Source organism: Gossypium raimondii, chromosome 1 (assembly GCF_025698545.1).
Source record: "Gossypium raimondii isolate GPD5lz chromosome 1, ASM2569854v1, whole genome shotgun sequence".
In the NCBI taxonomy this organism is placed as follows: domain Eukaryota; kingdom Viridiplantae; phylum Streptophyta; class Magnoliopsida; order Malvales; family Malvaceae; genus Gossypium; species Gossypium raimondii.
In genome coordinates, this window is record NC_068565.1 from 2006834 (window position 1) to 2020515 (window position 13682).

The 13682-nt window shown below is 34.7% G+C and overlaps 2 protein-coding genes across 3 annotated transcripts; both read left to right on the forward strand.

Moving 5' to 3' along the window:
- Positions 1 to 1036: 1036 nt before the first annotated feature.
- On the forward strand, positions 1037 to 6914 carry LOC105774938 (pre-mRNA-processing factor 19 homolog 1). 2 transcript variants are annotated; one of them, XR_008195107.1, is made up of 19 exons: positions 1037 to 1195; positions 1290 to 1375; positions 1529 to 1600; positions 1689 to 1751; positions 2067 to 2153; positions 2694 to 2838; positions 2924 to 3045; positions 3158 to 3274; positions 3902 to 3997; positions 4084 to 4143; positions 4358 to 4432; positions 4545 to 4649; positions 4973 to 5089; positions 5193 to 5270; positions 5346 to 5442; positions 5722 to 5773; positions 5936 to 6006; positions 6335 to 6559; positions 6650 to 6914. XR_008195107.1 is itself a non-coding variant. In XM_012597514.2 (18 exons), exons 1-18 carry the CDS (start codon positions 1183 to 1185, stop codon positions 6448 to 6450), a joined length of 1572 nt encoding a protein of 523 aa, XP_012452968.1. In that variant the 5' UTR covers positions 1037 to 1182; the 3' UTR covers positions 6451 to 6914. The 2 variants fall into 2 exon arrangements, 1 of the variants encoding a protein (XP_012452968.1); XM_012597514.2 differs by having other exon boundaries at positions 6335 to 6914.
- A 2971-nt stretch (positions 6915 to 9885) lies between these two features.
- On the forward strand, positions 9886 to 12895 carry LOC105774969 (receptor-like cytosolic serine/threonine-protein kinase RBK2). Its single transcript, XM_052629390.1, has 9 exons — positions 9886 to 10051; positions 10191 to 10309; positions 10384 to 10821; positions 10911 to 11162; positions 11241 to 11395; positions 11501 to 11580; positions 11670 to 11805; positions 12208 to 12357; positions 12442 to 12895. The coding sequence occupies exons 1-9, from the start codon at positions 10017 to 10019 to the stop codon at positions 12538 to 12540; spliced, it is 1464 nt and encodes a 487-aa protein (XP_052485350.1). The 5' UTR covers positions 9886 to 10016; the 3' UTR covers positions 12541 to 12895.
- The last annotated feature ends 787 nt before the right edge of the window (positions 12896 to 13682 follow it).

Here is a 13682-nt window from a genome sequence, read left to right on the forward strand (position 1 = left end):
ACCAAAACGTTAAAATTTTCTAACAAAACTTTAATAATACCTTGATGACACTCCGTAAATATTTATAAAAATATTTATGGCTCAGTTTATAGGACCGAGATCTCGATACTTCTTTTCTAAATCACTTAACCTAATAAAGCCTTATAAAACACAAATTACTAATTCAAAAATCTTTTAAAAACCACATTTGGCTCGTAAATATTAAATAATAAAAATTTACGAGCTTATTTTCCGGATTTGGTGGTTCCGACATCATTGAAAATTGGGTTGTTACAATAAAAGTCTGGGGACTAAATTCCAAATTTTCAAGGATTACAAGGACTTATGGCACATTTTAACCTAAAAAAATATCATGGTGATGAGGTATAGGAGAAACTACGCTCAATGTCATTGAACTTTTAGTAACTTTACATTTTAGTCTCTAAACTTCAAAAAGTTACAAAATGGTCACTAAACTATTCGAAAATTTTCATTTAAGTCACTAGGTTGTTACAAAATGGTCACTAAACTTCAAAAAGTTACAAAATGGTCATTAAAAAAATCGTTGTTGTATGACCTTCTTTATTCGCACTACATACACCCATCAAAAGTTCTCGTTTCCCTTCTCTTTTATAGTTTAGTTTTTTTTCCATGAACAACTTTGAACATCATGAATTTGAGAACCAAAATCTGAACGACTTTTTTGTTTATCGCCAACACTGATCGTCAAATCGACTTGGATAAAATGTATGTAGTCGTAAATGGGTATTGATCCACCGTACTGATCATTGAATCGCCATTTGGAGTTTGTTAACCCGACTTAAAAAGGAAAACATAAAAGCCCAATGACTTAAATAAAAACTTCCGAATATTTCAACCTTAAATGAAAACTTTTGAATAGTTTAATGACTATTTTATAACTTTTTAAAATTCAGTGACCAAAATCTAAACTTACTAATAGTTTAGTGAACTTTGGTGTAACTTACCTTAAAAAATCTCATGGTAATAAGGTAAAAAAGAAGAAGATTAAATCACAAATTTGATAATATTACAGGTACTAAAAAAAATAAAAATTGATTTGTCTATTTCTTTCTCACTATTTTCTAGCTGCTGGTTGGCTGGCTGCTGGTAGCGGCCTCCTTTTTGGCTCCGAATTTCAGACCCTAAAACGAAGCTCGAAACCGTGAATTCCTCTTTTTCACAATGAACTGTTCAAGTAAGCTCTTCCTTTCTCTCTTTATTTATCTTTATCTTTAAACGTTTGTTTTTGTATTTTTTGGTGATCTGAGAGGTTTTGATTGTCCTTACAGTCTCCGGCGAAGTGCCGGAAGAGCCCGTCGTCTCCAAGAAATCCGGTTTGCTTTACGAGAAACGCTTAATCGAGCGACATATTGCGGTTTGGCTTCTCTTTATAATTTTACGCCCTTTTTTGAAAAAAACGTGTCTTAGGTTTTATGTTTGGTTTTGTGGTTTAACATTATTTCCTTAGTATTTGGATGAATTAGCTGCAACGTTTAACAGATTACTTTGTTTTTGCTGTTTAAATTAGGATTATGGGAAGTGTCCGGTTACCGGTGATCCACTTACTATGGACGACATTGTCCCGGTCAAAACCGGCAAGGTGATTTTTATTCTTGGTTGTTTTCCTTACCAGCACTTGTTTCTATTCTTTTGAGCTAATTTGTTTATTTCTATGCTGTTTGATGCAGATTGTAAAACCTAAATCCTTAACCGCGGCCAGCATTCCCGGGATGCTTGGAATGTTTCAGAATGTATGTTTTTCTTGATTCATATAACGCTTGAGTATACCTTTTTCCCCTTATGTATGAATTAGTACAAAGCATTGCATACTTCCAAGTTTTGAGACCATCCTTCTTTTTTGTTATGCATAGTAAGTGGGAGATTTTTGCTTGTTCTTTGTGATTTTGTAATAATTCCATTGTCAGTTTTGCTACATAGGTCAAACTTTGAAGCTTTATTTTTAGCTATTTGTTACCAAAGCAAAACTTACAGATAAATTTAGTTGTGTTTATGTTGATTTGCTTTAGTGTTTTGCTTCTGATGTTGCATTACTTTGCTCATTGCAGGAATGGGATGCTTTAATGCTATCCAATTTTGCATTAGAGCAGCAGTTACATACAGCTAGGCAGGAGCTGAGTCATGCACTCTACCAGGTGATGACATTAAGGTTTTAGGATTCTGTTGATCTTTTGACATTCATATAAACCTTTTAATTGATTAGTTTTTTAATATTATGCTAAACCATTGCATTAGAAAGACCAGGATATTTTACATGTTTGTTGCTTTTATTCTAGATTTATGCAAAAAATCTTTTTTATTATGTGCTGTTAGATCTTTCTGTCAGAATTTATTTACAGTCTTGCTAGTGGCTTAATTCCTTTTAACATTAAGAAGCTGAGTAATTTAGCTCAATGGCTGTATAAAAGTCTTATATTTTTAGCCTTGACTTTTGATGTATTGTATAGTATGTGTTGCAGTTTCTTCATTGGGGATGCTTTGTTTGTAAGATATTTACTTTCATCTCTGAACTTAAGTGATTGAAAATATCTTTTTATGATCCATCATGTTGCGAAATCTGATAATAAAAAATATTGAGTTTTAGCTCACCCAGTGATCTCTCCCCCCCTTTTTTTTCCCTAGTCCTTTTATGTTTTTATCAAATTATAATGTAGTTCTGTCTATCTTTTTTACAGCATGATGCTGCCTGCCGAGTGATTGCAAGACTTAAAAAGGAAAGGGATGAAGCCAGGTCTTTGCTTGCACAGGCTGAGAGGCAGGCACCCTTGCCAGCATCGGCTGCTACTGCCAATGTTTCTGCTCTTAGCAATGGAAAGCGAGGTTCTTTCTCAGTATATTGTTCATTAATGTTATATATCTTTAGCTAATTCGGTATCTTATTTGAGATCTATATCTGTGATCATAGTTTCTGAGGATGGAGATATGGGCCCTGGTTCAAAGCAAATGCGCCCCGGGGTTTCTGAGAGTATTATTGCTGAGTTAACCGAATGTAATGCAGCTCTGTCACAACAGCGTAAAAAGCACCAGGTACTCTTCATTCAGTTTAGCTCGAGTAATTCCGACTATCTCTTTGTTGACAATATCTATACATTGTCTTTCTATCCCCTCCATCAATCTCTTCAATGTGTTCTCTTTTCAGATACCTCCAACATTGGCTCCCGTTGATGCTTTGGAGAGGTACACCCAACTTTCTAGCCATCCCCTTCACAAGACAAATAAACCAGGGATCTCTTCAATTGATATCAATCTTTCAAAGGTGTGTATTTTCCTTAAAATCATCCTTTTCATGTAACTATATTCTTTCCTTCATTTTACTAGGCTGGACATAGTTATCTTTGGATGTTGCATGTTGTGGACTTGATATTTAGCAGCAAAATTAAGGAAATGGGAAATAGATCTGTTAGCAACAAGGTTTGAATGTTAAATTTGGAAATCCTGTTAAAGAGATTACCAAGATGATGGCTAAGCTCATTTTACTTTTTTTCATCCATGTGATGTTAGACTAGCAATTTCCTACATTTTCTTACATTTTGAAGGCCACATTGGTCCACCGTGTGGAACCCAAAACCCTGTGCCAGTTTCTAGTCTACTGACTGCATTCTTCTTCTTTTAGGGGAGTATAAATTGCCTAGCAGATGCTAAAATCACTGGACTAGTGTATATTATAGTTATAGAAATCTGTTTAATAGACAAGTATGTTAAATGTAATTGGAATAGCCTCTACTTTCTATTTTTCTCCATTCTTTGAAGCTTGTGCATTTTTTTTTCAATCTGTGTTTTTAAAAAAAATTAATGTTAAATGTAATTGGAGTAGCCTCTACTTCTTATGTTTCTCTATTCTTCAGAGCTTGTTCATTTACTTTCTTTTACATCTGGTGTTTAGGACATTGTTGCAACAGGAGGAATTGATTCAAGTGCTGTACTCTTTGACCAAACATCTGGAGTGATCTTATCAACCCTAAGTGGCCACTCTAAGAAGGTTTATTCAGTTTCTTTTATGGTTTTAAGGGATGCTGTTTACATTTTTCTTTTAAAATTTTATTCTCTGACTCCATTCTTTTTTAGGTTACAAGTGTAAAATTTGTAGCTCCAAGCAATGTAATTTTAAGTGGATCAGCAGATAAGGTAAGCCAATTTTTCAAGTCCCACAAGTCCCACAAGTTCCAGTTTTTGTTCTTTTCTGTGTTCCTTATGTCAGGTTTAATCTTGCATTATTTCTTTAATTTTTAACTTGCATAACTAAACTACTCTGTATTTTTTTAACCTTAATAAACTACTACAATTTCTTTTTAATGTTTTAGCTTGCATCACAGTTTGATTGGTCTTTCAATTTTTTCAGACTGTACGCATTTGGCAAGGGTCTGAAGATGGAAACTGTGACTGCAGGCATATTTTGAAGGATCATACTGCTGAGGTGAATATATGCTCAAATCTAAATAGTCTGAATACTATGATTGTCAAATTCTTATTCTTGTTTATTTTCTGCCTTGTGGAAATCCGATTAAATTTATCTTCTACTCTTTCAGGTGCAAGCTATCACTGTCCATGCTACAAATAACTACTTCGTAACTGCTTCCCTTGACTCAACATGGTGCTTTTATGATCTTTCCTCTGGCTTATGCTTGACACAGGTCCTAATCATTCTATCCATCCCTCTGATCTGTAAGGTTTTCAGTTACTGTGAATATGTAAATCATAGCTTGTGAAGTAAATGGATTGATTAGTCAGTTGTTAATTTGAAGTAACTTATGTTAGAATCTGAATCTTCCTAATTGACTGCAAATGCCATGTTCACCGTTTTCTTTATTACTTTCAAAGGAAATATGTAGTCACAGTTTTCTTTGGTGGTAGGGCGATGGTAAAATGATTTTCTTTTTCATTGAACTTAAGGTATTTGTTTCATTTATTTTGAAGTGGAAACCCTATAAAACGAGTCAGTTTTTTATTTCTCCAGGTTGAAGACCCTTCAAATTCAATGGGCTATACATCTGCTGCTTTTCATCCTGATGGTCTCATCCTTGGAACAGGCACCACTGAAGCCACTGTTAGAATTTGGGATGTGAAGAGTCAGGTATGTAGAAACCATGTTATATGAGACCTGAACTTATGTTATCAAATTTCATATACTGTTTTTGTGTTCCATTTTATGGAACAACTATTTTATGACCCTTCAGGGAAATGTTGCCAACTTTGATGGACACACTGGATCAATAACGGCCATATCTTTCTCAGAAAATGGTTACTTCCTTGCGGTAAGCACCTAATTAAATATGCACATTACGTTGATGGCCATGAATTATGCAATCTGATTTATGTTTTAACTCCAGACTGCAGCGCACGATGGTGTTAAGTTGTGGGATCTGCGCAAATTAAAAAATTTCCGGTCATTTGAATTATATGATCAAGATACACCAACAAACTCTGGTATGTAACATCTTGATAACAGATGTGCCTGGCTTATTAGCTTGTTTCCTATTGGCTCCCTCTTGGGAGCAAGCAAGATACATGATGGTGTTTTTGGCTTACATTTTTGTCTTCGAAAGTATTTTTTTCCCCATATACTCCATGCTTCTCACATTGGCAGCTTTTGAGCCAGGGGGGAAAATTGTAAACGAATAAAGCTTTACTTTCTTGTGATAAAAGTTTTTAATTGTGAAGAGCTTTACCTAGCAGCAGCTTTAATTCTGTTCTTTGTATTTTCAGTGGATTTCGACCATAGTGGGAGTTACCTTGCAATTGCTGGCTCGGATGTAAGGTAGGTGCTCTTAGGGTCTTCAAATCTTGGTATATAGTTTATTGGAACCAAAACTTAAATTCGGTGTAGAGACTGTTGCACTTGACATTTAAATAGAATGCTTGTTTTCCTGGCTAGAGATTGTGATATTTGGTGGATACTGATTTAATTTTGTGCTTCCAGAGTGTACCAAGTAGGCAGCGTCAAAGCAGAATGGAATTGCATCAAAACATTACCTGATTTATCTGGCACTGGTTTGTCTTCTCTTACCTCATTCTATCAATGAATTTAAAAAAGAAAAGAAAAAAAACTCTTACCATCCGGCTGGAATGGTTGAACCAGGAACCTGTAGTTTGTGTGGTACGACAAGAAACCAATTCCACCCGAAAAAATAAGGGTTTTATGTGTAATTTCTCATTTTTATTTTTAACTAACAAGACCTCAACTTGTTTTATATGAAAGATCATACCATTAACATTAATAAACAGTTCGACCCCCGGTCTGGTTTTTTTAACATTGCAATCTATTATTATTACTGATAGCCAGCAGAAGTTGAAGTGCATTATTCTCCTGTATTTGCAGGTAGAGCAACTTGTGTCAAATTCGGTTCAGATGCAAAGTACTTGGCAGTAGGATCAATGGATCGTAACCTCCGCATATTTGGCCTTCCCCAAGGCGATGCTTCAATGGAATCATAAAAAGGCTCCTTCTGTTCAACTTATTTGGCAAGTTGGCTGTTAAAACACTCTTTAAGATTGCCAATTGCGACTGTCGTGTTTTGTGGTCGGCATAATCGGAGATTTCGAGGTATGTTCAAATATTTAGTTTTCTTCTGTTCCCAAAACACATTTGAGGCTTAGGGCATTGATGTTTACCAGTTTTGGCCATTTACTCCAGCAATGTATGTGCTTTGTATCATCTGAAAGGTGTTCAAGAAATGAAAAGCCAACCAATTTACTTGTCACTTTTATCATAGAGAAACATAGAGACAAATTTTCAATTGGAAATTCCCCTTACTAGCCTAAACATTATTGAATATTTATTTTTAGACCCCCCCTTTTTTTAGTTTCATTGTGTAGCCTTGATTGGTGTTTATTTGTGGATGGTATATGTAGTTTTATGAAACCATTATCTATAATCCACTTGGTAATTTGTGTATTCATGTATTCGTGTTATATTTTCGTATATTCGTCTTGTTGGATATCAATTCGAATGAGAAGAGTTGGATTTTTTTTGCAATTTATTATTATTATTTGAATTTAGTCTAGCATAAAGGTGATCTTGGGCCAGGTTTAATTATATTCAAGTTGAGTTTATGCATAGTATTAATATATGATATATAAATTGCATTAGCTTGTGAGTCTAGCTTGAAATATAGACTTTAAATTTCACCCTTCCATATTTATAAATGGCAAAATGATTTCCTAACATTATTTTTAGGGTAAACTATAAAAATAGTCACTTTATCTATGATTTAATTTACATTTTGGTCATTGAACTTTAATTTGTCATGAAATGGTCACCAACATTATCGAATTGTTAACATTTTGGTCAATGAACCATTAACTTCCGTTAATGGTATAACAATAATCTGATGTGGCTTATTATTTTATCATATCGGACTAAAATTTTAGGATAAATTGTATTAGTCCCTATACTTTTATTTTTTTGAACAATTTAATTTTTTCTTTTTATTTCTTTATTTTCTTCTCTTCTTTTCCTTTATTTTCTCTCTTATCTTTTCTTCATTACGAAACATAATCTTTGCTCACCAAATAAATCAAGTTGTTCTTCTTATTCACATATTCCTAAATTGAATTTCACTCAAAACAAATACCAATCATTCTTAATCAAATCTTGATTTGAATATAATTTAATTTTAAAACTAAAATTGGATCCAATTAATCAATATAAAAAAATCATATCTTTAATCAAATCTAAATATAAATTAAATTTTTTATATTCAAACCATAAAATCTATCTATAGCTTCATAGATATTTTCAAGCAAATTTAACTGGAAGCCGAGCAAGTTAGGACAACTTTCGAGTTTCAACTCGGAAAGTGAGGTGAGGTGTTCTATCTGGTTTGGAACAGAAGTTAATCTATTGCACCAACTAATTGGCAACATTCGAAGAGCGACACTGGATTTCTGCCGGTAAGGAATCCAACATCGGACAGTCAACGAGAATGATCCCATCAGATAAAGAGGTGAATCGCTCGCTGGATACGACCTTCAGGACGCGGAGTGATGTTATGCCACGGAATCCATTACCAGGAGGCGAAAAAAAGACTGTTGCAGCCTCTCAAAATCAAACTCTCTAAAGCATTTAAGTTTTGTAATGCTTCTGGAATGTCTTCAAGCTTCTTGCAACCATTGAAGTTCAAGTGTTTAACCATCGAAAGATTATCCAGCTGGTTCAACAAAGACTTGAGTTCGGGTAAGGATGCTATTGTCAACTCCTCCAGGTGAGTCTGATTTTGCAACAAACGAGGCATTGTTCCTTGTCCAAATTCGAAGGTTTGCAATTCAATCAACTCAGGGCATTTCTTGAACGTCAAGATTCGCAGACGAGGAAAATTTACCCTTTTGTCGACTGTTTTCGATGTCTCCAAAACAGGCATCGAGTCAATATCGAGTCCCTCCAATGATGAGAATGGATTAACCCCATTTCCATAAAATTCACTGCTAATGCACTCCACAACATCCATTTCCCTTATTTTAAGAAACCTGAGCAACGGTAGTTCACCTAGAGGTGGAAGATGCGAACATCTTTTACACCGGTCAAGCTCAACCAAGACCAGATTCGCTAAATCAATCAACCATCCAGGAAGCTTTAAACCTTGATAACAGCTTATCTGTAAACACTCCAGGTTAGAATGAGGTTGGAGACTACCAAGAATGAGTGACCAAAATGACGTGAGAGTCCTTTCCAACCGGGGAGGAGGCATTGATTTAGTATGAATATTCCGATCTCATTACAGAAACCGCACACGCCACGGTACCATCGTAATACTCCGTAACATCTTGAAACAAGGATCTGCAACTTAGCTCGAGGAAAATCCCTTCGTCCTCTAACAGGAACAAATTCATTTGCTATCCATTTCACAACCTTTCGGGAATACCGAGCAATATGCAAAACACTGCCTTAAACATGATGATAGATTGTCAATGCAGGTAAGATGCCGCTCTCATCATCCGAAAACTCCCATATCTCACTTTCTTTCACAGATAACCAATCACTTTCCCTATGTTTTAACTGCAACATACTACCAAGAGTTTTAACAGCCAAAGGTACCCCTCCACATTTCTGAACAATTTGCTTTCCATCAACAAATAGTCTAAACGGTATATAGGAAGAGTAGCCATGATAAGAGCAACTTTCTCCATTCCAGTTGTAACAATGACCAGATTACCTTTTGCTCCAACCTTCAATGGCTTCGTACTTTTCATTCCAAACATCATCTAACACGAGAAGAAACCGCTTCCCCTTCAAAAGTTCCATTGCAAAAGATCAAGCTCCTTGAAATCAAAAGGGGTGCCATCAATGGATTCAATGATTGCTTTCATCAATTTTCTAACTTCAATACCAGTAGATTACACATACCCAAACCCTCAAATTGGATCATCTTTCTAATGTTCTTCCGACTCTAATTTTTCTCTCCAATTTTCATAGATGTGTTGGGTAAGAAAGATGGAAAAATTGAAAGTCTTTCCATCCATTTTTGGGTAAAGTTGAAAAATGAAAGGAAAAAAATGAAACATTTAAAAATTACAAGGACTAATAGCAGAATTTAACCTTTTTGATGTTTTATTTTCTCGATTTTTTTTAACCGGATAATACTTACAATTGCAACAGAAAGTGGAAGAATAAAAGAAAAAAGAGTATGTTATTCCACGTGTCAGAAACTGAACAAAGGAGGAGTTACCATAACAGCCGCCATTAAAGGTGCTTCTTACAAGCCTTCCACTCTCCTTAACTTACGCTAACTATAAACATAAAAAAACAGCCTTTTTTAATTTTTTCTCCTTTTCTTTTTCTAGATTTTCCCCCTGCTAAAAATGGATTAAAAATTTAGAAGTAACTGATCACAAATTATCCACCTTCAAGAACAAAATTCAGGTAAATCTTTAAAACCAAAACAATTAATTGATTAAATAAAAAGACATGGATCCTTTGTTCAATTATTGTAAATGTAAATTCTCTTTTTGTTCAATCATTGTCAATGTAAATTCTCTTTCTCTTGCTGGTTGAGGAAAACACCATGGAAAATACCCAACATGTTTCTCCTCATTCATGGTACTTTACTCATTATATCTGGTTTTCTTTATGATTTACTTTTAATTTGCAGCTTTGGGTTCTTGTTTGTTTATTGATCTTCAAATGAATTTGTATGAACGAATTGAATTTAGTTTTCGTTTTTGATTTTATTCCCCAGTGAACAATCCATTGATAACAAAAGCTCTAATAAAACTGTCAATGAAAAGTTCAAAAAGCCTTTCGTAAACATAGGAAGACGGCATCGAGCTGGTTTCTTCGACAAGATCTCGCATCTCGGTACGCGTTTCTGTGTTCTTTAATGTCGGTTTTTAGCTATATTTTGCTAAAGTTGGAAATGTGTGTCGTGTTAGATTTGAAGGAATCGTTAGGTGCCGACAAAGAGAGGGCGGTAGATGAGCCGTTTCCGACAGATGATACTCTTGAGGATTGTTCGACAAGTGAAGAAGAATCTATAGATTCGAGTATGGCGTCGGTAGCAATAGAATCTGCTGAATCCGAACCGGTTCCTTATGCCAGCACTTCGTCGGCGGACTTCGAAAACCAACGTCATTCGAACACGAGCATTCACTGGCGTGATTTCTTTCGGACGCGGAAAAAGAGACAAGGAGTTTCTTCTCAAGGCTTGCCTATAAAACCGAAGCTCACTCGAAGAAAGAAGAAAAGAATCAAAGGTGACGTTGTTCCACAAATTTCTTCGTCTCTTGATGCCGAACTGTCCTGTTTTAAATCTTCCTGGAAGAACTTCTCGTTATCGGAGCTTCGGGAAGCGACCGATAACTTCAGTCGCGGTTAGTAAATTTCAATTCATTGGTTTTATGTTTCCGTATTGCCTCTGAGGCTGACGAACATTTATTCACTTTTTTTTTTTTTTGTGAAGAAAATTTGATAGGAGAAGGAGGGTATGCAGAAGTTTACAAAGGGAGATTGAAAGACGGAAAGTTCGTTGCCATCAAGCGACTAACCAGAGGTTCACCCGAAGAGATGACAGTGGATTTCTTGTCTGAGCTCGGGATTATAGTTCATGTCGATCATCCAAATATTGCTCAATTGATTGGGTACGGAGTTGATGGAGGGATGCACCTTGTTCTTCAATTGTCTCCTCATGGAAGCTTGGCATCATTACTTTACGGTTCGTTATTCCGAAACCTCTAGTTTCGGGTTTCTTCACATGTTCTAGCATTTCAACTTCTTTGCTATGCATATACAGGCTCAAAGGAGAAGCTAAATTGGTGCATTCGATTCAAGATTGCCCTCGGGGCTGCCGAAGGCCTTTGCTATCTTCACGAAGGTTGCCAGAGGCGAATCATCCATAAAGATATCAAGCCTGCAAACATATTGCTTTCAGAGGACTTCGACGCTCAGGTACATGTCAAACCGTGAACATGTATGCCGTAATCTTAGTAAAACAAAATATTCATTATGCATATATATATATATATTAAGATTGAATTTCCAATGGAATTGCAGATATCTGATTTTGGTCTTTCAAAGTGGTTACCTAATCAATGGACTCATCACATTGTCTCTAAAGTAGAAGGCACATTCGGGTTTGTAATATGGAATCATACTTGGTTTCCGAACTTTAAAATTTCGTTGTTGTTCATAAAAATTTTAAACGAAATTCCTTTCGTGACAGTTACCTTCCTCCCGAGTTCTTCTTGCATGGCATAGTGAATGAAAAAACGGATGTCTTTGCTTTCGGAGTAGTGCTATTGGAACTTGTTACCGGGAGGCAAGCTCTCGATAGTTCACAGAAAAGCCTTATTATGTGGGTAGGTTTCTTGAACTTAAAACTATTGTTATGATACTTGTTATTACCAATCCGTATCCCGAATGGGTTCGGGTCGGGCTCCACGTGGTTCGCATATTAAGCTCGCGTACTGAGCTCGCATGGCATTAAGTGTTCATAGGAGGGAGATCTGTATCCTCCTACGAGGTCACATGTGAGATAATGCATGGAACCGTATAAACACGTGTTTAGTGTAGAGTAAGATACATGTTAGCATGCATGGAACTTATTCTAAGATGTTACATCAATGAACAATGACTGTATTATACAAATATACAATCTTATCATCCAAAGAAAAGAGAGAAAAACCCTCGACAACTACATTATCATATAGCTAGGCCGAGTATTCCCGATGATTTGAACTTCAGTATACGAATCCTTGCAGGCAAACCCTTTGATCAGAGAAAACAAGATCGAACAACTTGTTGATCCATCTCTACGGGATGACTACGACTCCGATCAGCTAAACCGTGTTCTAGTTCTAGCTTCTATTTGCATATGTCCATCCGAAGCGGATCGACCCCGAATGAGTCAGGCATGTCCTTTCATTACACATAAAATTTCTTCCGAAACAAGTTTTAAAAACTTCAGGTTTTTGATCTTTGATTTGTTTCAATAGGTCGTAGACATTCTTAAAGGCAATAACAGCTGCCAGGAGACGCTGAAACAACTCGAAGAAGGCGATACCTGTGAGGATTTACTCGAAGAAGATCCGTGATGTTGCAGAAGAATACAACACAAACATAGTATTTGAATGATATCTACAGGCAAATGGAGGCTCTTTTAGGTCACTGTACTGATGTTTTAAAGTCTGTTCGGTCCTTTGTTTTATAGCTTGCCTTTGGGTGTCTTTGAATTCAGTTCTTTTTTCAATGAAGTTCGTTGGTGTGGCTTCATGTTAACAATGAACCCTAATTCGAGGGGTAATTTGGGTTAGATTATTCTTACAAACCCTAAATTCTTCTAACATTTGTAACAATTTAGATCAAATATTATGTTTGAAAAATAAACTTAAACAAAAATAGTTAAATATCTAACATTCAAGATCGGACTTAGCCCGGTTTACTTTTTAATTATATGGTATATATATATCAAGTTATTTTGTATTATATGAAGAATAAATTATATAATATCATATTATAAATATTAAAAAAATTATTTAAATGAAAAAGAGTATATTCAATTTGAAAGTAAACACTTAAGTACAATTAATCATTGCATTAATATCTTTGGTTAAATGTATCGTTGAGTTTAGAATCCAGAGCAGACTGTCGGTAATAAGTCGGAGGAAGATGAAGATGATGTCAAGTCATTATGCCCATAAATTTTATTGGTATAATAACAAATTTAGCTCTTGATATTTACACTATTTTATCAATTTGGTCTAGATTCCAAAAATTTCAACAAATTTAGCTTCAATATTTACACATTTACGTAAATGTTACAGGCTAAAACTATTAAATCACTATCAAATTGACAGAATGTAAACTGTTAAAACATTACTAAACTTATTATTGTACCAATCAAAACTATATACAATTGACGGAAAACATTAACACTGTAATTAATTGTCTTTTATTGCTTACTTTTGAAATTAACATGAATTAAATTGCTAGATCAATTTTAAAAAAAAACTAATTTATTTAATTTCAAAATTAAAATTAATTTTATTTTCAATTATTTAAAATTTTAAAAATAATGTTATTTTTTGATACAAAATTTATCATAAGATATATAATTTAAGAATTATTTTAACACAATTTTTTATCACTTTATTGATAATTCAATAAAAATATTTAATTTATTAAATTAAAATTAAAATTAAAATCACAATCAAATCAAATAAGTTACTATGACCCA

Excerpts from the sequence above, each read along its gene's own strand:
- LOC105774938 (XM_012597514.2), top strand. Across the intron at positions 5,090-5,192 it reads TTTGGGATGTGAAGAGTCAG|GGAAATGTTGCCAACTTTGA; the intron begins GTATGTAGAAAC and ends ATGACCCTTCAG. Across the intron at positions 6,007-6,334 it reads ACCTGATTTATCTGGCACTG|GTAGAGCAACTTGTGTCAAA; the intron begins GTTTGTCTTCTC and ends CTGTATTTGCAG.
- LOC105774969 (XM_052629390.1), top strand. The coding sequence starts at position 10,017 with ATGGAAAATACCCAACATGTTTCTCCTCATTCATG. Across the intron at positions 10,310-10,383 it reads CGACAAGATCTCGCATCTCG|ATTTGAAGGAATCGTTAGGT; the intron begins GTACGCGTTTCT and ends GTGTCGTGTTAG. Across the intron at positions 11,163-11,240 it reads CTTGGCATCATTACTTTACG|GCTCAAAGGAGAAGCTAAAT; the intron begins GTTCGTTATTCC and ends ATGCATATACAG.